This window comes from Odocoileus virginianus, chromosome 32 (assembly GCF_023699985.2).
Source record: "Odocoileus virginianus isolate 20LAN1187 ecotype Illinois chromosome 32, Ovbor_1.2, whole genome shotgun sequence".
Taxonomy (NCBI): Eukaryota; Metazoa; Chordata; class Mammalia; order Artiodactyla; family Cervidae; genus Odocoileus; species Odocoileus virginianus.
The window spans coordinates 27993374-28017598 of record NC_069705.1 but is presented as its reverse complement, the minus strand read 5'-3'; the positions used below and the strand labels follow the sequence as shown (position 1 = coordinate 28017598).

General features: G+C 37.5%; 1 protein-coding gene across 50 annotated transcripts in view; it reads right to left on the bottom strand.

Annotated features, from left to right (window-relative positions):
• Nucleotides 1-313: 313 nt before the first annotated feature.
• SORBS2 (sorbin and SH3 domain containing 2) overlaps nucleotides 314-24225 on the bottom strand; it is a 204679-nt gene continuing 180767 nt past the window's right edge. For 27 of the 50 annotated variants that reach the window (XM_070460026.1, XM_070460022.1, XM_070460025.1 and 24 more), the window contains 2 exons: nucleotides 20647-21423; nucleotides 9957-18879 (listed from right to left, as the gene is read on the bottom strand). In XM_070460026.1, coding sequence (XP_070316127.1) covers nucleotides 18670-18879; nucleotides 20647-21423 — 987 coding nt within the window. In that variant the 3' untranslated portion in view covers nucleotides 9957-18669. Of the gene's footprint in view, nucleotides 2452-4803; nucleotides 4911-8682; nucleotides 8733-9372; nucleotides 9463-9956; nucleotides 18880-20646; nucleotides 21424-24225 lie in introns of those variants that run through there. The other 23 variants (XM_070460046.1, XM_070460056.1, XM_070460058.1 and 20 more) reach the window with 2 other exon arrangements.

Sequence of the window (24225 nt, the reverse complement as noted above, 5' to 3'; positions counted from 1 at the left end):
ATTGAACTGAAGATAGTTGAATTTGTAAAGTGCTTACAACTTCTTGTAATTAACTTTTCCTTAGACAAATAGCTATTTTTGAGGCAGAAATATTTTAAAATGTGTTGTTTTAGCTGAAGAACAATCTTTAGCCAAAGGAGCTTTGGTGATGGTTTTAAAAAATATTTCTTCTCTCAGCTGATCCAAATGCATCTTTTCTCCATTTGTGCGTCAAGAGAACACAGAGCAAATGCATTTTATCCGAGTTTATCTAACAGGTTGGAATAAAGTACACAATTCATGTAAGGATAAATGTCAAGAAGAAAAGCTGAAGTATATGTCCAAGCAAAATTTATTAGATGTCTATTCAAGAAAAACACAATGACCTTTGCTTGTAAGAATTTGAAGTCAATTACCTAAAAGCTTGGTATGAATATTTTTCCTTTTAAAATCAGATACAGAGAGTAGAAACATTAATTTTTCTTAAGTATGACAGGCAACAGATATTGAAGTCTTCTCTCATAAATGGCATCAAAGGTAATTATTCATTTATCAGCAAAGCTGCATGCAGTTGACCTAATTTCAAACCCAAAGCCTTTAAAATATAAAGCTGGCTGTGAACTTGACAATAATCAAGGTAGGCTACTCAAAGGTGTTTCTTTACCTTCTTCCTAGTGAAATTCCTCTATAATCAGTGTTTATATACATTTTAATTTGGCTGCTAAAATCTTATATTCATAAACTTTTGCATAAGTGCTATCTTACAGAATCGCACTGTCGAGTCATAATAATGATTTGTGGGAGATGTAAAGGATGATCTGTTGAAGGTGTTTTAGCTTAGTTTAAATGAAGGATAAAGACCAAATTAGGAAATTCCCCTGTCTTCTCAACAACTAAATAGTCTGTACAAAAAAAAGAGCAAATGTATGTACAAAATTCTAGAGTCTACGTACATTGTGAAAAGATCAATCACTGTCCACAGAAGAAATGCTGTAAAAAGTTTTATCTATAAGGTGCTGAAGATCCAAATATGAATAGTTCTTATGCAAAGTCATAAGAAATACAAAGCTAGTTCTCGGGGTATGCGTAATTCAGGCACTGTTAACCACATTAAATCTTTCAGGTCCCAATAACATCTTGTAGGTTTCTATTTCAGGGCAGAAAATATAACCTGAATGATTTAACATTGTCTCTAAAAAGTGCCTAATATATTCTGAGGAAATAGTTTACACACACCAGGAAAATCAGGCTCAACATATTCCTGTCCTCAAATGTAGCCAGGATTCTGAGTTCCAGAGAAGAAAAATAATTATCATAGTAAAAATAATTGTATTGATCATAATCCTTACTAAAACCAGCCTTAATACTTGTGATGCTTCCAAAGTACTCTATTTCTATAAAATAATGTGTGAGATTCTTCTACATTTCCATAAAACGTACAACATAGCATATGGATTGTCCTCATACAATCTCAGATGTGTATGTGTACACACAGTGAAATCTTACCTATGAATATTGCTTACACATATTTTCAAGTGTCTATGTTAGAATAATTTTTTGCCCCTGTCACTAACACTGCTTTTATTTAACTTTTATCAGATAAATAAAACACTAAGAGCTCATTGTTCATGATGCTGATTATTACATTTTAATATAAAATAGCAATGCAACTTTACAACACAATAGTTATTTTTTTTTGTAGTCTAGCTAAACCTCTTATATTCTCATGATTACTACCAAAGGCTCTTATTCACTTACTGTTTGCACTTCTAAAAAGTACAAGAAGAAAACCTGCAGGAAAAGACTCCTATTGGAAACTCACATTCAATTCAACAAAATCACACTCATTCGAATTACTTTCCTACTCTTGCTTTAGATTTTGTAATCACTGTGCATTTTACAACAAATAAGTGCAGGCAAACAATAGTTGAAGTACAGTTGTCATATCGTGTAAACCAGGACACTAGGCAAACTCGTGAAAGGAAAATATACTGCCAAGCTAAGAAGGTGAAAATGCAAACCACAGCACGTAGTAAGAGACAATCTTCTGGTTGCCTGAAGGGAGAACAGCTTCCAAAGTGGACCAGGGAGCCTCCAAGACACTTATTTTTTTGCCTCAACTGCTCAACCCTTATTAAGCATAGGGTTTTCTTTCTGATGCCACACATCCACTATTCCAAGTTTAGAGCAGAAAGCAGGAATATGCACTTTCACATGGAGGCTAATCCGCCCATCTTCCCCAGGGCGTGGCAGTTCAGTTGCTGGTGGTTTGGTGGCAGGTGGAGATGGTGATAGTGGGTGACTTCTGTTGGAAACTGGAAGGCATTATAGCAGGAGGCCGGCGGGATCTCTCAGGCAAGGTTATGCAGATGTGCTGCTGAAATGCGGCATAAATAACCAGGAGAGTGATTCACAGCCTCTTGACATAGTTTCCGGGAAAAGTACCAAAGAATTTGGTTCTTCTAGAGGTTCCTGAAAACAGAAATGATAAATGAAATGGGGCGGGGGGTAACAACCATGAGATATCAGTTCATCAGTTCAAGTGGGCTTGAAAACTCACTAAGAGAGCAAGCCCTCAGTTTGGAAAAGAAGAGAGACTCATTGAAGGGATGGGACAACAAAGTCGGCAGTCTAATCTCTACTGCCCGATGTCTTCATCACTTCTTAAGCTTAAAGGCTGCACTCCCATCAGTTCAGCTGAGTTCAGTTCTGCTGGCCAGTCGTGTCTGACTCTCTGCAATTCCATGGACTGCAGCACACCAGGCTTCCCTGTCCATCACCAACTCCTGGAGCTTGCTCAAACTCATGTCCATCGAGTCGGTGATGCCATACAACTGCTCCCATCACACCAGGCTAAAGAGAAAAGCTCAGCCTCTTGGTCTGAAGGGAGAGACAATCTTGCTGAGGAGTTGGGTTTTTAAGAACAAGGACACTTGAGTATGATGGGGCTCCATCACTGAGGCTGCTAGACAGGAGTGAGGAGCAGAAGAGGAAATGCATGTGGGTACAATCTTCTCAATAAAGATGGGGCTGGCCGTGGGATAGGATGGACTGGAAAAGGCCCACAGCAAGGCTTGGTTCTGTGAGCAGGAGGTCTGTCACGGCTCCTTAGCACAGTGTAACACAAAGGCTTTATCAGGGATGCCATCACCACCCTGTTTTGTTATTTCATAGAAGATCATGCTAAATACCACAGCATTCATTTACAAATAGCCCTGCCAGGGTCCTTCATAAAATGTAGAAAATTTGAACAACTTACTAAGTCACTAAAGGAAAAAAGGCATACCACCGTTAGCGGGCGAGGGTTCTATCATTGGGGATGTTTCTAATATAAGGAGTAAAACCAAATGCATAAAGGACCATCATGATGATCGCCTTTGGATTCAAATATAATTCCTTTGAAGCTTTTGGGAAGAGCAAGTGTATCAAATTCTTCCTTAGGTTTTCCAGCTCACATAGAGTGAACACAGTCTCTGTACTTCCCTTTCTCATTTACCCTCTAGAGCTTACTGTTCTGGTTTGATGACTGATCTTCTTTATCCCTGTGCAGGTAAGCCATTTTACTCTTCTCAGTGGGGAATTAATATAAACAGGCAGAGGCTTGTGGCTGCTAATGTGGCCTTTTTCCTTTATTTCCCGGCAGCTGGCCTGTCTACAGAAAGCCTTCATACCTCCAGCAGTTGTATCCTTCATCTTCCTACATCTGTTTCCTTTTCATCTCTTTCCTCTGTGACTTAGTATATGATACTCTTATCTACAAAAATTTTCTCAGAAAACCTCTAGTTTTCTTTCAAGATGGTAAGAATGGGGCTGTTTTGTATGTGGTAAGAATGGAACTTCTCTCTACTTGGACCACATATTGAAGCTAAGGTGGATCAGCGGACTCTTAAGAAAAGCTATGACAAACCTAGACAGTGTATTAAAAAGGAGAGACTTCACTTTGCCAACAAAGGCTCCTCTAGTAAAAATTAAGGTCTTTCCAGTAGATGTGAGAGTTGGGTGATAAAGAAGGCTGAGTGCCTAAGAATCGATGCTTTTAAACTGTGATGCTAGAGAAGTCTCCTGAGAATCCCTTGGACAACAAGGAGATCAAACCAGTCAATCCTAAAGGAAGTCAACCCCAAGTCTTCATCAGAAGGACTGATGCTGAAGCTGAAGCTCCAATACTTTGGCCACCTTATGTGAAGAGCCGACTTATTGGAAAAGACCCTGATGCGGGGAAAGGTTGAGGGCAGGAGGAGAAGGGGACGACAGAGGATGAGATGGTTGGATGGCATCATTGACTCAGTGACATGAGTTTGAGCGAGCTCTGGGAGATAGTGGAGGACAGGGAAGCCTGGCATGCTATAGTCCACGGGGTCGCAGAGTCGAACGTTACTGAGTGACTGAACAACAACCAAGGGCACCTCCAGCAGACCTAGTCATGCATGAGTTGTTCGTTTCATCTGTTTTCTCAGAGTAGACCCTCACTGCTGATGACCTGCATTCTCTGCTGAATAGAACATTCATGTTTCTCGTCTAAGGGACAGCTCATTGTTGTTCTCAGATCCCAGCCTTTACTGGTTGGTGCCATTTAGAGAAAATTTCTTCTTTCAGTTGACTTGGAAATAAAACCAGCAGGAAACCACATATACCTGAAGCAGTAATACTAAACTCTATTCAAAATGCAGTTGCCCTAGGATTACATTAATGCATATGGATGTATGAAAGATCAAAGGCATTAGGAAATCCAAGAAAGCTTGACTATCACTTCCAACCATGCACGGGAGCAAACATAAGCAAATTATAAAATGGCCAAATGCCTGAAAGGAAATGTACACATACCCACAAACCATCCATCATCACATTTTTCCATCACATCAATGACATCACTTTCTCTGAGCTCCAGCTCATCTTCATTCCTAGGAGTATAGTTATACAGAGCCTGAAACCTTAAACAAGACAAATGCACGTGTTAAAAAAATTTTTTTGCACCTCTATGAAACTACCGAAAGAATATAATATTTATTTTACTTTGAACCTATCCTTGACATGTTAATTAGGTAGTATAAGTCTTTGGTAAGGTTGTAAAGTAAGTAGAGGTAGTTAAGCTTTCATGAGAATTAGACCACACTAACAGCATCTCAGAACTCACAATGAGGAAAATTTATGGAAGATTCTAATATCCATGAGTTGTATTAAAACATTTTAACATTTATAAATTTGACCTGCACTTCAATTGTACAGTCATAGATAGTGATCATTTGGACATTAAATAATAATACAGAATATAAGAGAAGTGGTATGTGTACTTTTCAGCTATATAAAACAAGAAGGAATTGTAGTTTTAACTAGTCATATTCAGAAACAAGGAACTGCAACTTGCAAGTGGATTTTTCAAATGATTCTAAATCGAGATGTACAAAATGTCTCAGGTAAAGCTTTTATATTGCTATGTGGAAATTACTATAAAAGAGAAGTTTATTTATTTTTTTTTTACTGGGAGGAAGTCTTTAAAATAGTTTAATTTCATAGTTTGCATCAGTGTAAGTGGTTGTCTCAGGCAGTAGATTTAGAGACATAAGTTCTTTTTTAAAATGGGCCCTGGAAAAGTTGTTCTTAATGTAAAAACTCTCTCTTGAAATAACTGTATGTAAAAGTATTACTGATAGAATGCTGCCACTTTTCTTTCTTTCTTTGAATTCTTTGAGAGCATATATTTTGGTGGCATCAATCAGTAATAAACTCAGAGAATTTTGGGTAATAAAATAGCATGCATACTAATATGGACTGGCATTTTGGAAGGATACCAATTCTAGCAGTTTAGAGGGTCAGGATGCATTTGATATGCAGCTAACATGAAAATGTCATATTACTACTAAAATAATACCAGTATTGTGAGGGGGATTTTTTTTAAAATGAATTTGTTTCTGCTGTTCTTCTTAACAGTTAATGTATTTTTGCCAAAGTAGGAAATAAAAATCACATTTCATGGCACTTTGGATTTTTTCAAGCTAACTTTAAAAGGTTGATAATGGATATTGCTCAGGAACCAGAATGATTTATTTTGATTACTTTAGTCAAGAGAATCATCCTTTGGTAGAACAAAACTATTCTCTCACCTGAACTCAAATGTCATGTGACAAATCAGAGACAGGCTGTATTGGCTTCCCTGAACTTTTTCCGATTGGGGAAGGAGTGAGTCTGGATAAAGCTGGACTGGGGGAGGGTGTACTGGGGAAAGACCTGATAAGATGTGATGTCTAACAGCCTCACCTAGAAAACATTATCTTCTCTAGCCTGAGAGCAAAGCCTGAAATTCCAGTGTTAGAGATTTCTTCCCCTGTTAACATTTTTTTCTCCAGGTAAACCTTATTAGCCACTTGGGGTTTTGAGGTCTTCTATGGAGAAAGGATTCTGGTTGTGGGGAAGGGCTAAGAAAGATAGCCTAAATCCTAGAGCAGTGGCAAAATAGACAGGGAGGTCTTGAGTACCAACATTCCTTAATTTGGATGTTTGCATGGGGTGAACCCTGATTGGAGGAGTCAGATTATTTTGTTGTTCGATTTGAAGATGCTCAGGTGAAAGAATGGTATCTTTTTTCCATCCCTGGGGGAAGTTAGTTTCACTGCCATTCCTTTTCCGGTCTCACATTTGAGAGAGAGAGGCATTCCTGGGCTGCTAAATCTATAGCTATACATTGCATCTCTCACTTTGGGAAATGCTAGATCTCTAAGCTCTTCAGCCTTCAGCCTTCACCCAGGCCCATCTCCAACCACTCTTAGAAATAGGCCTATTTAAGGCCATAAATCCCAGCTGCTTGAAGAATCTCAAGGTCCCAAGAGCAGAAAAAAAAAAAAAAAAAAAAAGAACTGGCACGAACTCCTACTTCGCTTTAACATGATGAAAACCAGTGTGCTTGTCAAAGTTTACTTACCATTCTGGTTTAATTAGACCACCAAAAAAAAAAAAAAAAAAAAGAAAATTGGAAGTTTCATGGAAACATAAACAAACCTTTCAGAAATCCTCCTGCCTCTGTTGGCTTTCAAAATCAGTGTTGCATGACAGGAAATGCAGTCAAATTACAATTTTAAAAAATGCTATTTTGAAGGATGTGTTGGTGAGATGAATGATGGTGGTGGGGTCAGGATGCCTCAAAAAGAAATTTGTCTTTAAAACAGGAAATGGTCGGCCAATCATGAAACTCTGTCTATAACTTGCAGCTTTTTCTGTAACAATTTTTACCATACTTCTGAATTGGAGTGACATGATAACATTTTGTTCCTATTTTCAATCAAAACCTATTTCTTAAATGAGAGAGATTAAGTGATACCCTGCAGTCCATGGGGTTGCAAACAGTCGAACACCACTGAGCGACTGAACAACAACCTATCCTTGGCATTGTAATCAAATAGAAACTTAATAAAGAATTTTTATAATGTTCAAAGCAGGACACTGAAAATGTGCCTCCCACCTGTGAGCTCATAAACACGTGTGAGTATTAACTCCATATGACATGAAAATGTAACATCACCTATATCCTAATTCCTAAGTTGATTAAAAGTTGCTAATACAATGCATTGATGATGCAGTGCAGTAAACCTAATCAGTCTTGGATTTATCCTCTGTGATTCATCTCATAGTCAATTGTGTAAAAAAGAACACGAAGTCAACCTTTAGAATTATGAGTTATAAACTTTTTTTCCAAACTAAATGAAATTTTAAATGATCTGTTCCTCCAAACCTCTTCATTAACAAAAATTTCTTTCTAGCTGTACCCAGTGATGGGTTAGAGATGGTTTCTGAGGCCTGAGCTTTTCGCTAAGCACCAGATATGTGAGCAGTGAGGAGGGCCTGATGGCTGGGAGGTCACGAGGCTCTGCTGGTTTGCAGTGCTCCAGCCTGGCCTGCTGAAGTCCATGGGGTCACAGAGTCGGACTGGGCAACTGAAATGAATTGAGGGGAATGGAGCTTGGCCAGCCGGCAGGGGCCGCACTGTGTGTCCTCGGGTCAGCCCGACAAGGTTTAGTAATGCTCCTTCCCAGGGGGCTCACTCCTGACTCAGACAGGCAACAGTCAACAGGAAGTGGATAACCTCTGAATGTCTCTCTTGGGCAAAATGAAGCAGAAAGGCAACCTTCAGGGCGGCATGTGACACCTTCAGGGTTGATCTGACTTAGTATCAGAAAGGAGGTGGGGATTTGAAAGAAAGTGTGAACAGGCATTTTCCTGGCCCTCTGGGTTGTAAACATCACATAACTGACAATGCATGACATTTCCAACATTCTGGAACTTTGTAACTATGTCACTAACTTATCACTGTAGGTCTACTTTGACATTCTCTTGCTTTTCAAATATGTGTAAAAACAATGTTAGAACATTTTCAGTGTCTTAAGGCTGCAGTTACTAGAATCTACATGCTGAGTAGCACAAGGAGAGAGACAGATTCATAAATCTTAGGAATCACTGCAGCATTGGAAGGTTTTTCTAGTGCCTAAATCAATCTTTGCAAAATCATGGATTTTTTTCAAAAGTAGCTTCTGTTCTCTGTTGTGAAAGATGGAAGTTATTGCAATTACTCTTAATCTGGGAGGTCTTATCTCATGTTAGTTACTCTGGTCTCTTTCATGTGCAAAGTTGTACCATCCTCGCTTATGGTACATCAGTGGTCCATTATTCGGGTCAAGGTTAGTCTCAAATTTAGAAGATAAGAAGAATACTTACGGTTCCCCCCCACCTTGAATGTTTTCATGAGTAAACACAGGACGCTGTGGCTGAAATGAAATGATTTTCAATGTAATCAATGCTTAAACTGGTACTAATTAAAAGATAATTTGGATAATGGCATGGCACTTTTCTTGACATTTAATATTTCCTGTTGTAAAAAACCAAGAGGAAGAAAAGAAAAACCAAATAAAGGGTTTCTATAGGATTCATAATTAAAATATTTTGAAGGGTGCTTTAAATTAAGTAGAAATAACCAAAGTTCAAATGTTTGAACATATCTGCAATCTTGTCTGCTCAAGCTTTAAGGAAGACTCAGGGCTCAGTCCCATTGATTTTTCAAAGGCCAGGAACATGGCAAGAACATAGACACCAAATAACTAGACTGGGGAGTCTGGACATCTTCATTCAACCTTATTCTTCAGCGTTTTCTCAAACAAGCAAAAAATAAACCACATGTAGTCTTAACAGCAAAGTATCCACATTCATTCTAATATACTTTTCCTTCACAGACAACATTTTCACATACAGTACAGAGGAACATGTCAAGAGGCAGACATGCCATGCTACATTTGAATTAACACTCTCTGTTCTCAATGTGGAGGAAACACATGCATTTTTAAAAACAGAAAACAGAGAGTTTTAAATTGCATGTAACAAACAATATCCAGGTAACACGTAACATTTTACCTGAGAAGAGAAATACTGGTAGAAATTCCCAGTGCACTGAACTCTCAAAAGAGTTTCTTTTCTTTTTAAACTAAGCATCAAGACCAGTATCTGTAATAGATACTTATAATATTGGAAATGACAAGCCTTTGAATCCCATATATCCACATAAATACTTCAATGAATGAAAGTTAACATGTTTCTTGAATATGTAAACTCAATGTCATTTATACCAACTGTCTAAATGTTACCTTTTGGGGGGGGGGAAATGCATTACAGTTCATTCACAACACACTTCAAAACCATTCTCTTATAAATGATGGCTACATGGTAAAAATGAGATAAATCAGAATCTGAATGACAAATTGCATGGCAATTATAAAAGTGATTCCTTATTGATGACTAGATTTTAGATCCCTGACATTAGACTTCAGGGTCAGTTCCTGGATCCCAGAGTTATAAATGGATAACTGAGAGACTGGGAATTCCCCCCTGCAAACTGTCCATCAAACCTCCACTGGTTCAAGAATGGAGGGTGACTTTGGGGTTTCTTTCAGTCTAAGAGTCTATAAGCTGCTCCCTTCCTGCATTCTTTATCCACTTCCTTCCCATCCAAGCTGTCTGTCTAGCATAGAAGACTAGGTGCTTGTTACTATACTACTAAAACTTCAAGCTTTCAATTAATAGTAATTGGAAACTACTATTTACCAGCGGTATTCTTAGAAATTTCACTCAACAGTCTATGCATGGAATATATAAGTGTAAGATTAAAGAGTGGATAAAAATTGTTGGACACATGTATGGCTTAAGAGTATAATACTTAGCCTGTACATAGATATAAAATAACTAACAATGTATTTATTATTAAAATTATAAAATATACTATTTTAAGATTGATTAAGACTAAATCAATTTAATTAAACGAAGAGGTAAAGTTAAGTCATTCTTAAGCCTACATTTCTTCAAGTTTTCGTTCAGTCATATATATATGATATATTACATATATATCTTATATATATATAATTTTATGCAGAAGTAAGATTTATATTTATCAATTGCTATTTATGTTTTGCAATAATTTCCAGTCTCCTTTTCTCAGTCTTCTTGTTCATTTTAAATCACTGCAGAATAATGTTCCCTCACATAGGTATATATATTTGATTGTTTTAGTCATCTCTCTCTCTTTTTTGCTTTTGAAATTAAGATTGGTCTTGCCTTTTTCACTATCATATATATCAAAGCTATAAACATTTTTATACAAAGAGATATTTTCTTCTTTTGAGCTATTCCTTAGAACACATTTCCAGGAGTAAGATTTCAGGCCAAAGATTATGCATTCAAGTCACATGATATTGAAAATGTTTGTATTAGTTACTCAAAAATACTACATTTAAAAATGTAACTTAAAAACACCTAAAATGCCATATTTCAAATTTCTTACCAAGATAGCTACTAATTTGCACACACACACACAAAATCATAGCACCATTTGCAGTGCATAACAAAGTTATAATTAAGAAAATGTTCTTGCTTTAAGAGAAAATGTTTTGTAAAATATATTTCATTGTGCTCTAAAAATGTCATGCCTATTTTCACACTTTTAAACCATTCTAATAGTGTTGAGTTGAGTAAAATTTCACTTCTACATCATGGCATCAGTGCTTAGTAAAACTGGTTGGTCTAATTTCATTGCTCCCTATGTAAAAATGTGAATACAACTTTAAAATCAGATTGTTAATATAAAAAAATCTACTTATTAAAACCCATATAGCACTTTTCTATTATTGTCATTATAGTTCTACTAGTTTAATTTCTTTAATTCAACTCATTTCCTAAATCATTTAAATGAACCATCTCTTTGCTAATTATGAAAGTCAGGCTTTTGCAAGAACCAAGCGGCTACCTTAATTCCAGAGGCCTCTATGTCTTAATAATTTGTGTTCCTGGGTGTGTCAGCCAGTAATATCCTTGTTTTTTAACCAATCTTTCCCAATACTTCCTTCATATCCTTGAAAGGACCCACCCCCACTTTTTTTTTTTTTCTTCCTGAACCACTGGTTTTCTATACTGTTCACATACTCAGGCCAGGATTTATCATGGCTTTTATTAGCAGAGAAGTTGTGTATCTATTATAACAGACTTTTAGAACTTTTCTGAGGTTACCTTTGATAGGACTCCTCTCCATGTGAATGTGGATACCTGGGAACCAGTTTGGAGGAATGATGACCAGTTACAGCAACTGAAATAATTTATTTTAAAAGTATTTGGTCAACAGAGGAGTAAGCAGTATAGATACTTGTGAGGGCACGCTTGTGTCTTTCTGGCGTTGGCAGTGACTGACTGTGTGACCTTTGATACGCACCTCAGTTTCCTTATTGCTGAAATCAAGGAGTCAGACACGATGATGGTTTAGGTCATGTCCCCCTTGGGGAATCCATAAAGGAATCCACATTTCCACAGATGTCTTTCCCTTGTTACCCATTCAGTTGTCAGAGAGCCGTGACAACTGATGTTGGTTAATTTCCAAGTGTCTCCGTCACATAAAAGCAATTAATTTTAAATCAATAATGAAACTTCATTTTTCAGATCAGTAAACCCAAGCCCAAAGAAACTTTCTTAATACCACAAACAGGTAAGAAGAAGGATCTGAATTATAATTTTGACTCTCTATATTGGATTAAAGATGACTATGATGGAATAGACAGTGTGGGCTTATTAAAGTCACCATCTTTTTTTTTTTTTTTTTTTAGGTGCTTCTTTTTTAATTGAAGTATAATTGCTTTACAGAATTTTGTTGTTTTCTGTCAAATATCAACAAGAATCAACCATAGGTATTCTTGCCTGGAAAATCCCATGGACAGAGGAGCCTGGTGGGCTACAGTCCGTAGGGTCACAGAGTCTGAAGCAGCTGAGCACTTTGACTTGTGATAGGAAAGTTAGAAGATGCTGGATCTGGCTAGTTGCCCCTCCTTTAGGTCACTTAAGACTCTGGTTACATAATTTCCCTTGAAGGGCAGATTTAAAGTCACATCTTGATTTCTTCCTTTAGGCAAGTGTTTATGTTCTGTGTGGATACTCAACTGAACTGTTGTGGGAGGCTCTTTTGCTCTTCCCCTCCTGGTATTGAAACTGGGAGCAAAGCTTGAGGCAAAGACCTGTGTCTGCACTCTATTGCCGCCTAATGGTGAATAATGGCAGCAACATGTTAAAAAGTGTTCATGCCTTTGGACACTCTCGCCAAGTTTCCTTCAGCCTGGAGTCATTTTGAAAGGCTATTTTAAAGACCACAGAGCGATGTGGAATCGATATTCATCTGTGTTTCTGACCTGTCTCAGATTTTAAATTCTGGGAAAGGATCAGCCTTTAGCCACCAGTATTTTTGGCCTGTGTTCATTTGCATTTTCACTATCTGCTCAGGCATTTCTATTACTCATAACTTCTTAGCAGTTTTGTGATAAATATAGAACCAGATACATTAGTGACATTCAAGAAGCTCATATGAGCTGCGAGTTTTAAAGGATAGTTTTGTTAAAGGAAGTTAACAGATGACAGTGTGCTGGAAATCTTAAGTGAGAATTATGTCTTATTTATATTTCCTTAATGAGTCTTAAGAGCACAATAAAAATGAGAAAATTCAATGAAACATGATATTTTTGTAGAATCCTAAATATTAGCTTTTTCCTTGACAATGTAGCAATCTTTTTTTTTCTCTCCTAGTGTAGCTATTTTTTTAGGGATGTCAAAAGCAGATACAAGAGAGATAGGTTTTAAACACATGCTAATTTCAAAGCCAGAACCAACTACAAACCACTGCTCATAAGAAAGCTGGTTTGAAACATCCTAGAATCTCTGGTATCAGTAAAATACATACTTTTTTAGTTCAGATAATAAGTTTGTCCTAAAATTAGATAATTCTTACATAAATATTGACCATTACTTTAAATACTAATGTGGAAAAATCTTGGAAAGAGCTAAAAGCTGTTCTAGAGTTCTTTTTTCTTCCCCCAGAAAATGTCAGGTGTGGTACTTTCCAAGCAGAATTAGATGAAATTCTCTTAATAACAGTACCATGTTTATGTTTATAGATGTATTTTTCTTTCTTACATTATACAATTATTTTAATATTTAAATTATTTTTAAATTGCAAAAACACAATTTTTCATAGATCTAAAGAATATTTGTGTTTCATACAAACATGTAGAACATATAAGCACATAATGTAAAAATCTGGCAAAGAAAAAACTTAAGGTGACCCAAAGCATACCATCTCACTGACCCAAGGAGGTTTATGGATGGGCCGTATTAATTTTGGAAAATGCTTTCTTTTTGTTTTGGCTCTGGAAAGCCCTTCCATGAGACCTTTTTCCTAGTCAACATTCCTCATTCTCTATGGCAACAACAAATCTCTGCCTCAGAAGCAAAATCAGGACTTATGCAAAGCAAAAAAGCATAAAAATGGCCTAAACACAGAGAAGTATCTATATTTCTAAAAAACAGAAAAGGAAATCTTTGCCATCAAGCCCTTAAAAGCCAGCAGAACCACAACTTCATCATGTAATGAAACATGTGAGATTGAACCAGCATCCATCAAAAGAGAAATGGGAAAGGACTGACTTATGCAGAGATGAAAATTCTCAAACTCCTCCTCTGACATTCTCAGAACTGATGGCACCAGTTAGAATCAATTTATTTTCAAGGGCTGTTGATGCTACAGAGCTAAGTAGTCAAAGGGAACGTAATCTGACCTTTAAGCTCATTCAAAGCTCTCAAGAGCCTGGGAGACCCTGGAGCCCAGAGAAGCAGCGTTGGCTTGAAAGGGTCATGGAGTGAATTCAGCACGTGCCAGCAAAGCAAGAAGATACTTTACAACAAGGATCACGGATTAAAGGAAATCCAAATAAACTGAACAACCCGGGAGCAGACATGCCTGGAAGGGTGTAAGTTCAGTATGTGATTGGCAGCAGCTTTATTCTTTGCACTAAAAGTAGTGATGGAAGAGCAGTGATTTACACGAGGTGGAGGCACGTACCACGCCCTTTTGTGGACAGAGAATTGGGACATGTCTTTTTGGCTTTTGGAAGGCTTGCACACACACATAAAAGAGAAGCACATTGCCCACAGGTGCAGGATAGGATTTCCATGTTGATCTGACTTCGTAGCTGTTCATCATCAATAGATCATCTCCTTTCAAGGGTACATCCAGTCCTACTTCCCTGGCAAAGTACAGCAAAGACAACTAAGGAAGAGCCAGCCCACCGAGGGCGGAGGGGTGGCTGGGAGCCTGGCTCAAGATGGGGCGTTCTGACCCTACCCTGTGGGAACCGCCGAGCCCTCTGACAGGGGAGCCGGAGGTCCTCCTGGACATCACTGGGCTACGCGGAGGCTTACCCAGGACAAATAGCTCGCTTTTAAAATCAGCCTGGAAAAGCCATAAGAAGTTGATTAGTTCTTGTCTTCATTATCCAGCCTTCAGAGGAGCTTTCTGGTTTCTTTTTTTGCTCCCCCCATGCACACACAGCATGCCAAACTCCCGGGTAACAGAGCCAGAAGGTTAACAGTCTGCAGACAGCTCGCCTGGTGGCCCAGTTTTCACTGCACAAGCATCAGTTGCTGCCTTAACAAGGAACTCATGGGCAGAGCAGAGTGACATTTATGGAGGGAAATGGGTGTAGGGAAGATGTCTGAATGCCATGTGCATGGCTAAGAGCACCTGCAAGAAGTTTATGTCTATTGAAATGCTTAACAATTGGTTTCAAGAGACTCTCAGATCTGACCTGTTTTCTTTGTGTTTGTTTGAATAGATCCAAGGTACGATCCAGGGACATTTCACTTAATATCCATCAGATTTCATAGATGGTGTCAATCATTTTTCAAAGGCAAATTTTCTAGTAAGACACATATGAAGAAAATATGGCTTTTCTGGAGGAAATGGTGAAATATAATTAAATTCAGAATACTCTTCTATTGCCAAACACCTTGTGACTGTTTTGATGTTCCTTCAAAGTAACATTTTTTTAATACAACAGTGAAAAAGCTAACCTTTCTTGTGTGCCTGTCTGATTTTCTGTCCATTCATGGACTGAACCTAGCAGTGTGTTTTCTAGTATTTGATTTGGCTTATGGGAACTCTGGGCTTCCCTGTTGGCTCAGATGGTAAAGAATTGCCCACAGTGCAAGAGACCAGGGTTTGGTCCCTGGGTTGGAAAGATGCCTGGAGATCTTCCCTGGAGAAGAGAATGGCAACCCACTCCAGGATTCTTTCCTGGAGAATTCCATAGACAGAAGAGCCTGGAGGGCTGCAGCCCATGGGATCCCAAGAGTTGGATATGACTGAGTGATTAACACGTACTATACTATGGGAACTTTAGCAGGACTAAAGGACTTTTAAATAAAAGCATGTGGCTTTCTCAAATTTCATAATAATTTCGTAATGATTGACCCCCTATCTTCAATCTCTGGGGATGAAATGCATCAGGTACTTTTCTTCAAGTCTTGGGGCAGAGAATGCTTCACATTATCCAGCATCCATTCTCTTCGTTGTCATCCCAGTAATGGAATCCTGAATGTCAGGTAGGCACATGGCCATTCAGAATAAAGTCTATTTTCTAGCCTTCCTTGTGTCTAGATGTGCTCATGTGACAAGTTCTGACAGATGGGATCTGTGCAATTACTAGCAAATGTCCTTCAAGAAAGAAGGTATAAGCTCCCCTCCTCTTTTCTCCTTCCTACTAGCTGGTTTGAGGAAGGAACTGTTGGAGCTGCTGCAGCCACTTAGGACCAACAACTGGAAGCTTTTCACTGAGCATGGTGATTTGCCAAAATAAAATGGAATCTCCTGATCAATGTGGAGCAACATTCCAATCCTGGATGTCCTACATTTATGCATAAGACATATACACTTCTACCTAATTATTTTGAGTTTTCTGAGACTGCAGCTGCTCCAATCTTGACTAATACGAGGTTTCTATAAACATCAAGAGTCATAGAAAAAAAAAAAAGTAGCACTGGAATGATGTGGATAAACAGCTGGAAAGATCATCTGAACATATTAGGAAGAATCAGGGCTTAATTTCATGTTGGAAACTGTGTTCAAGGGGATCACCTTTTGCTGGGATGGTTTAAGGTGAGGAGACTTCCTTATGGTACCGCAATAACTGAGTTTCTTGGAAAAAAATGAAGAGTCTTTCTATCTCTTTACAAAGCATTTCCACTGCAGTTTGAATCCATGAGCTACATGGATTTTTACAAAAGAGTTTTACATAGAATTGGAAGTTCAACTTACATCAAAGCTGAGGATTATAATAATTCTTTTTTGTGAAAAAACATTATTTTCAAAAAGATGCTCAAAGACTAGAGAAAATGTTGGATTCTGATTTATATATCAAAATCATAATTTATATTTACATTTCAGTCTTCTGTCATCTATAAAGGGGTGGTAACTTTTACAAATGATTTTGCATTGCATGTGACAGACTTATATTATTTCAGAAAATACTTTAGAAGAATAAAACTGCATTAAATTAATATGGGTTAGGTAAAATAGTGGTTGATGAATGTTAATAAAAATGTAATAATGATTTCACACCTACTACACTATGCCTACTAAAACATTATTGCAATTTTATTTTCTCTTTGCTTTTAGTGCTAGGTTACTTTTCTTCTTTGTAACGAGCATAATTTTCAACATTCTTGAAACAAGAGAACTAGGAAGCCTTCTTAAAGGATTCACATCAATTTTTACTTTGTCAGATGTGGATTAAACCATAATAGTGGCCTAAAATTTGTAGTTGGTTCAATTTGTATCTACACTTACAAGCATAAATTCAGTTGATTTGTATTCTATGAATAAAAAAACTGACTTATAAGAGCCTCAAAAAACTCAATAGGGGATTAAAATGAACATATGCTCTCAAATATGAGATAAAAGAAAAATAACTTGATTTTTCTGGAATTAATTATTTAAGTATTCTTTGAAAACATAGTTACTATGAATATCTCCATGGTCTCATATCATTCTATGAACTGAGACATAAAGAATGTATGAGATGAGCTTGGTTCTTGCAGGAGAATAAACCTGTTTAAATTCTGGTTTTGTCCTTGACACTACAGTGGTGAGGGTTCCATCTCTTTAAATTAGAGAACACCAATTCTCAAGTTAACTTGCCCACTTATTTGCTAATCATAAAGGCTGAAGAACAGGTAGGGAAAGGCAAGGAATAAATATTTTGGCTCTAAAAGAAAACCACACACACACACACAGAGAAGGCAAATTCTTAGTCTTCGACCTTATCTAAAGAATTATTATTATTTTAAAAATTTCCTAATTATTTCCTTCTAAGATAAAACCTCAAAGGGCAAAGAGCAATTAGTCTTTAAAACATATTATATCTTCCCCCCAAAGATTCCTTTTCTAAGTAAGATAAAATTCACATAGATGGATGATTTTGGTGGATTGATTTGGTGACTGGGGTTTGGAAGATTGCATAAACGGCATTTCTCAGGTGTTGGTGCTTTCTATTAACAGTTCAAACATGGCCCTACCAGAGCCTTCATTTTGTTTCATTTTTTACTTATCTGAAGAGGCTCTCATTCCGAGTGGAGAAGATTACATGTGAGGATGAGTCATTATCTGAAGTCCTTTTGTGTAAGGGAAAAGGTTTTGAGGATGGTTCTGAACACAGAAGTAAAACTTTTCTGTGATGGGTTGATTTCATCCTGTGGTTCTCATTAAATGTCTTTCCGAGGTCAGTCATTAATTGTGTTAAAAATCTTTTATCATGGTATCCTAAGAGGGAGTTAAACACCAGCAGAGCCGCCCGCCAGCCTGCAAGTCTCAGAGATGGATGCTTTGTTAACTGCTACAAAAGAAGCCTCCTTCCCACGTCCTCATTAGTTTCCTGCAATTTTGTGGAAGAGCAAGGCTCAAGACAGTCAGTGTCAAAGATCATCCAACCCTCAGGCTCTGCTGAACCTGCTGATTAGTTGGGAAACTTGGGAGGCAAGGAGCCCACTAAGAAGTGACAGAAGATACAGGCACATAGCTGACACCTGATCAGCTCCTGCTGATCCCCAACCTAAAAAAAAAGTCTAATGATCACATTTTATTACTATACAAAGTTTAGCCTGTTTTTCTCCTCACTCTTAAGTATAGCTGCTGTGCAAATATATCTTTTCAAATTTTCAGACAGAGGCCATGCTAATGATGTTAAAAGTTAGCAACCAACATTGAATGACTTTTTAGGTCTTGTAAGATGACATGAATCTAAAGACATACATTTAATTAATGAAGTTCATTGAAAGACATGCAATAAACCACACTCAAGATGCAGTTACCTTTAATTGTGGTGAGCTTATCTCCTGTTGGTAAGAGTGTTTAGGAAGGAGCAGAGGTGAGTAGGGCTGGGTAGGCTGAGAGAGTGTGGGGACCGGGTCAGAGACAGTGGCCGAGGAGGCATGAAAGGGAGGGGAGGAAAGCAGACAGCTGGGGAAAGATGTAGACGTTCGATGTCCCGAAGAGAATGAAGATGGCTTAAATATTGAGGAAAGACAAGATGAAATTATGCTTGTGTCCAGAATGAGGTTACACACCTTTTAGAGAATACCCACCCCCCCCATACCTAGATATTTTTAAAGTTACTACATACCCTGGGTGTGTGACATTTATGACAACTTCTTGCTTTGAAAGCATTAACTTCTGAATTTGACTCAAAATTCCCAGTGGGTTTGATCAGTTTCATTTTTTTGACACGAGGGGCTGGAGATCAGAATTCCCATAGTCTACAATTTTATAAGGTATTTGTGAGGTGGGGCCTTCTGACCATGAAGGGAAAAAAATGTAAAACCCTGCAATGACTGTCTGAAGCTTGCTTGTGAAGTAGATCGCAATTTATGAAGAGTAGGTTTGTTACAAAGCTAGGCAAGCAGGACCTCTGTCTGTGCCTGTGTGTGCTTGTTGGGAACTGGCTGTAAAACTCAGCACCCCCTTCCTGAATACCATGCCAGTGGTGCTGCCTGCAGCCTGCAGTAGCAGTTCTTGGGAACCAAGCCACATATCTAATAACATCTTAACACTGATTAAATTGAAGGGAGAATAAGTTACTTAAGTAAGTGACTTAGAAATATTTTTGATTTACTGCAATGAATGAATGATCTCTATTATTAAAAGTTTGTTTATTTTATACAAATGCAGGCATGGCTGGGTTCTTTGTCCAGATGACATTTTCTCATCTGGTTGGGAAACTGCCAAGACTCAAGGGTTTTGTGGCTGTCCAGTGACCTAATGGACACTTAGCATCGTTTAATCCCAAGAATACCCCATATAGACCAAATACCTCTACATTTGTTATTGGTAAGGTCTTAATAGGAAATTAAGGTTTTCCTTAAAATGAGGTTTTAAAAATGAATTTCATGATGGAAAAATGTTTCAAATAAATGAAATGCACAGGGAAAAAAAAAGGTTGTCATTTAAAAATATTTCTAAATAGAGGAGCCATGGGAGAAAGTGACTTGCTTAGTAGCAGTAGTCACATTTGCTTTTCTAATTCACAGATTAAATATTTGGGATATCAAGTTTTGTTTTTGTCTTTTTTAGAAGAGAGAAGCTTACAAGAAGCTTAGAGATTTAGAGCATTTCTCTCTTTATTGATTAAAATCATTGCCCAAGGCTCTTTGTTGGTAAGGTGAATATGCAGGACCCAATTCTTAAGTAGTTACCAACTTAAAAAATTATGTCTTCAGAGAGAATTGAAAGGGAACTGGTGTGTATATATATTTTTTTCTTTTCTTTCTTTCTTTTTTTTTCCTTCCTTCTTTTTCAGACTGCTGTTATATCAAAGAAATGCTATTTAGTTTTCGCACTCTGGAGGTGAATTAATCTCTCTCTGTGTATATCAATTTCCTCATCTGTATAGTGGGGATAATAATAATATTACCCACCCTATTGAGTTTTGAAAAGTAAAGATGTATTGTTCTTAGAAAACTATTTGAAACTCAGTAAGACCTCAAATATTAACTATTATTATTAATATTAAAATTAGAAAGACTTTATAAACATGTTTAAATATGGATTTACAGTAATAAATAACAGAATAACAATACATATGTACATCATCTTAGTAAAATTTGATGTTTTTCATCCATCCTTCCACCTTGCCCTTATACTGCATGGTGCTGTGTTTATTGCGTGGAAACCTTCTAAGACAATGTCAGAATTAGTGTTTATTAATATGATTAACTGTCCTAGCTAATTATAGTAAGACTGGTTAGTTCTTCGGGAATTAGGCAACATTAAAATACCTCATCACTGGTTTTTGCTGCATTGCTGTCTTCCTTAGGGGCCCTAGGGCCTGTGAGGGTGGCTGTTGGATATCTCAGGCAGTCAGCTTGTCTTTCCTCTTCCTCCTCTTCAATGTGGAGGTGTGATGTCACCTCTGTGCCATCATGGCCATAGCATAAGGCATCTGGATGTTGAGATTCTGGCCCTCTTCGGGTGCCTGCCCTGACCCCCTCATAGACTTCCTCATCTTCCTCTCCAATGACAGGGAGGGTTTGGGGCCAGGGACCCACGCCAGGGTGTGTGCAGGTCACAAACTTGTCACCTAGGACCTCCAGTACCTTCTCCGGGCCTTCAGAGCCCTCTCTCGTTTTTGTCACATTTGCAGACTGGTTTGGAGGTGTCTTTCCAGAATCCTGAAGCATCGTGGCCTCAGGAGGCCGGGCTGCAGCTGAGGTCATAGCCGAGTGGAGCAAAGGCAGCCGAGAGGAGGGGCCTCGGGCAGGTGCGGGTGCTCGCGGCCACGGGGGGAGGGTGGAAGGGTCCTCCTTAACCTCAAGGCTGATCTCCTCCGGGGTATCTGGTTTGGCTGGGTCAGCTGGTAAAGCTAAGGCACCAAGCTTCTCTAATTCGTCCAAGAACTTGTCCAGAAAATGAGGCGGCGTTGGGGCTGAAGGATTTATCAGTGCACCCTTGGCTGGCAGGGACAGCCACCCTGGGGTGCTTCCCTGGAGAGCGTCGCTATCAGGGTCACGGGAAGCTTTGTGCAAGAGAGGGGGGCCTGGTTCACTGGAAGCCAGCTTAGAGATGAGCAGGGATTATGAAGTTACAGAAAAGATGAAAGTAAAAATAATGCATCAAGACACAGAGACAGAAATGCAAAAAGACATGGTGGTGAATATAAAAAGTATGTTATGCTACGGTGTAGATTGGCTGTTAGTTTTAGAATCTAAATACATAAAATCCTTAGCATATTAATTAAAGATTGATCTGAAGTATGCCAGCATTTGGAAAAGGCCCATTAAATGTCAAACGACAAGGTAAAGGTGTCATAGAGATTATAAAGACAGGAAAATATTTAGAGATTTAATAGTCAACTTCTTTCAAAATAGGTTTCTAGATATTGATTTAATATAAATAACTCTGGAATAATGTTAATGTAGAATGAAAACCAACAATTAAGCCTTTTTTTATTCCCAGAATTTGTTTAGTGTTCTTCCTGTGCCAAATCTTTTGAACTTTCATCATTTTCTCACTTACGGTTGCGAGGTGATTATAACATATGGCACATAATATTTTTACATCATTATATGTTAACACATTTCTAAATGAATAAGTTCTGAGAAAGATTTTTTTTAAGAAGAGAAACTTATGATCAAAATGAGACTGAACTTGCATAACTACTACTTCGAAGTTTTAAAAAATCCAGAGTAAATATTTATACAGAAAGGGAGCATATGTGAACAGGAGTAAACCTCTAGTAGGACTTCCATTCTCTTTTTCAAAAGCTTGACATTTTATGTAAACTAGTGGAGGTCTAATTTATGAAACTTGATCTCCTGAAGTAAAAAAAAAATGCTTCTGTATATCTTAATATTACTACTGCATTTTGGATGTACTGAACAAAACAGAATTTTTACTCATTAAAAGTTGTTCTTGACGTGTGCCTAGGAACATTCTAATACATTTATATATTGTTTTTGGACTAGGAAGAATGTTACATGCTGCACATGTGAAGTATTTGAGACAGGCTGGCGGAAGACATTTTACTTTGGCTCTTTCCAAGTAGACGATTGGGGTTTGGAAAGAAAAACATCTTCAAGAGAGATTGTACTTTCTGGCTGACTGTTTTGAATGACATGTCACTGGTGCACTCAGCACTCTTGGTCCTTGGGCCTTAGTATGGATGAGCGCACAGTGAATTCTGCAGTTAATTTTGAATTCTATCCTATAAGAGGAATGGGGTTTAATAGAATTTATCTAGATTTTTTTTTTTAAAAGGAAATGTGATGTCACATCACCATGGGGTGAAATAAACGAGACAAAGCGTCACAAAACATTTATGAGCATCCTTATAGAAGATTCAAGATTAAAGGCTACATAGCACCTTTTTGTGCCAGGAATATGATGTGGCTGAGGAAGAAAGGTCTTTAAATTCCATTACTGTCATGACTACCACTACACCATTACTACCACCGTTACTACCTGTTACTACTGTTACTGCAATGCCATTACCACCACCGTCACTAATACACATGTTAACGGTTTCAAAGTGCTTAGCCTTACCATGGGCTTGCTTCTACTGAAAGTTAAATCGAGTGCCCTGAGATACCTGTATCACAAAAAATATACCTGTGGTACAAGCATCATATAATTATCTTATCTTCTAAATGCGTTAGAATTGGATTCTACTCTACTAAAAGCAGAAATATCAGAAATAATACCAACTTACATTTGAACCTCTCCTAAATAAAGATAATATGTCTAAAGAAATGTGATCGGAGTATGTCCAAGAGTGATTCATAAATCATAGTGAATTCCCTCCTCTATTTACAAAGATCAGTTAGAAAATAGGATATTTAACATTTAGTTTGTTTTGGGTGTCGTGGTTTAGAAGTACATTACAGTTTTTTTTTTTTTTTTTTCTGAAAATGATTCAGTTCAAAACTATTAAGGAGTTTCCTTCATTTAGCCAGTGACATCATAGTATAGATTCCGGTTGGTGAACCATTACATATTTTTTTAAATTTAAGGACATAAGCTTTTTAATGTATTTTTCCCCAGCAGTGAGAATAAAACACTAATTAGTCATTAGTGAATTTGTACACATCTCTACCTGTGAAATGTAAAATATGATATCCTAAGAAAAACCTAGGAAATTGAAAATACATTTAAATCATATTCACAACAAAGATCAAAACATTGTGCTCTACACTGCCAATATTTATTAAGACTTCATAGGAAAATTTCTTAAATTTTAAATAAGCTTTTGTATATACACTGATTCTTTCTTATAACCTTTTATTTGAAAGGGCGGTCACTTTGAAATTTATCTGGTAGTTCTTTTAAGACGACTGAATGCTAGATAAGACAGATATTTAACACATAGATGAAGATTTTTTTTTTCTTTTTATCAGTAGGAACTACTGAAGGAAGGATGTTGCTATCTAAATGCTGAGCTCTAATAGTGAAGTAAACATACTAAAGAAGATTGTAGAAAATTTTATCACCAGTCAAACAAAATTAGCAAGTACTAAACTGTTTCACTCTCCAATGCTAAAGGATTGAGAGTAATTGCTCATAAACCCAGTCTTCAAAGAAAAGTAGAATAAATAAAATGCACAGCATTAGCCCTCTAAAAAAAAATGCTTCTCTTAAGATAGTAGATTCTCTATGTCGTTTCCCTTTGTGTAGCTTAAACCATTATGCGAGTACCCATAAGAAAAACTAAATTACACTGACTTGACCTGGCACTCACACCTTAGAAACACAACATGTAAATCTTTCATTTTGCCATAGATACGATGTTGTAGTCTAATGCCCTAATATGTACCAATTATCTTACTCTGAGCTCCCAAGTATTATACTAATATGCTAGAATG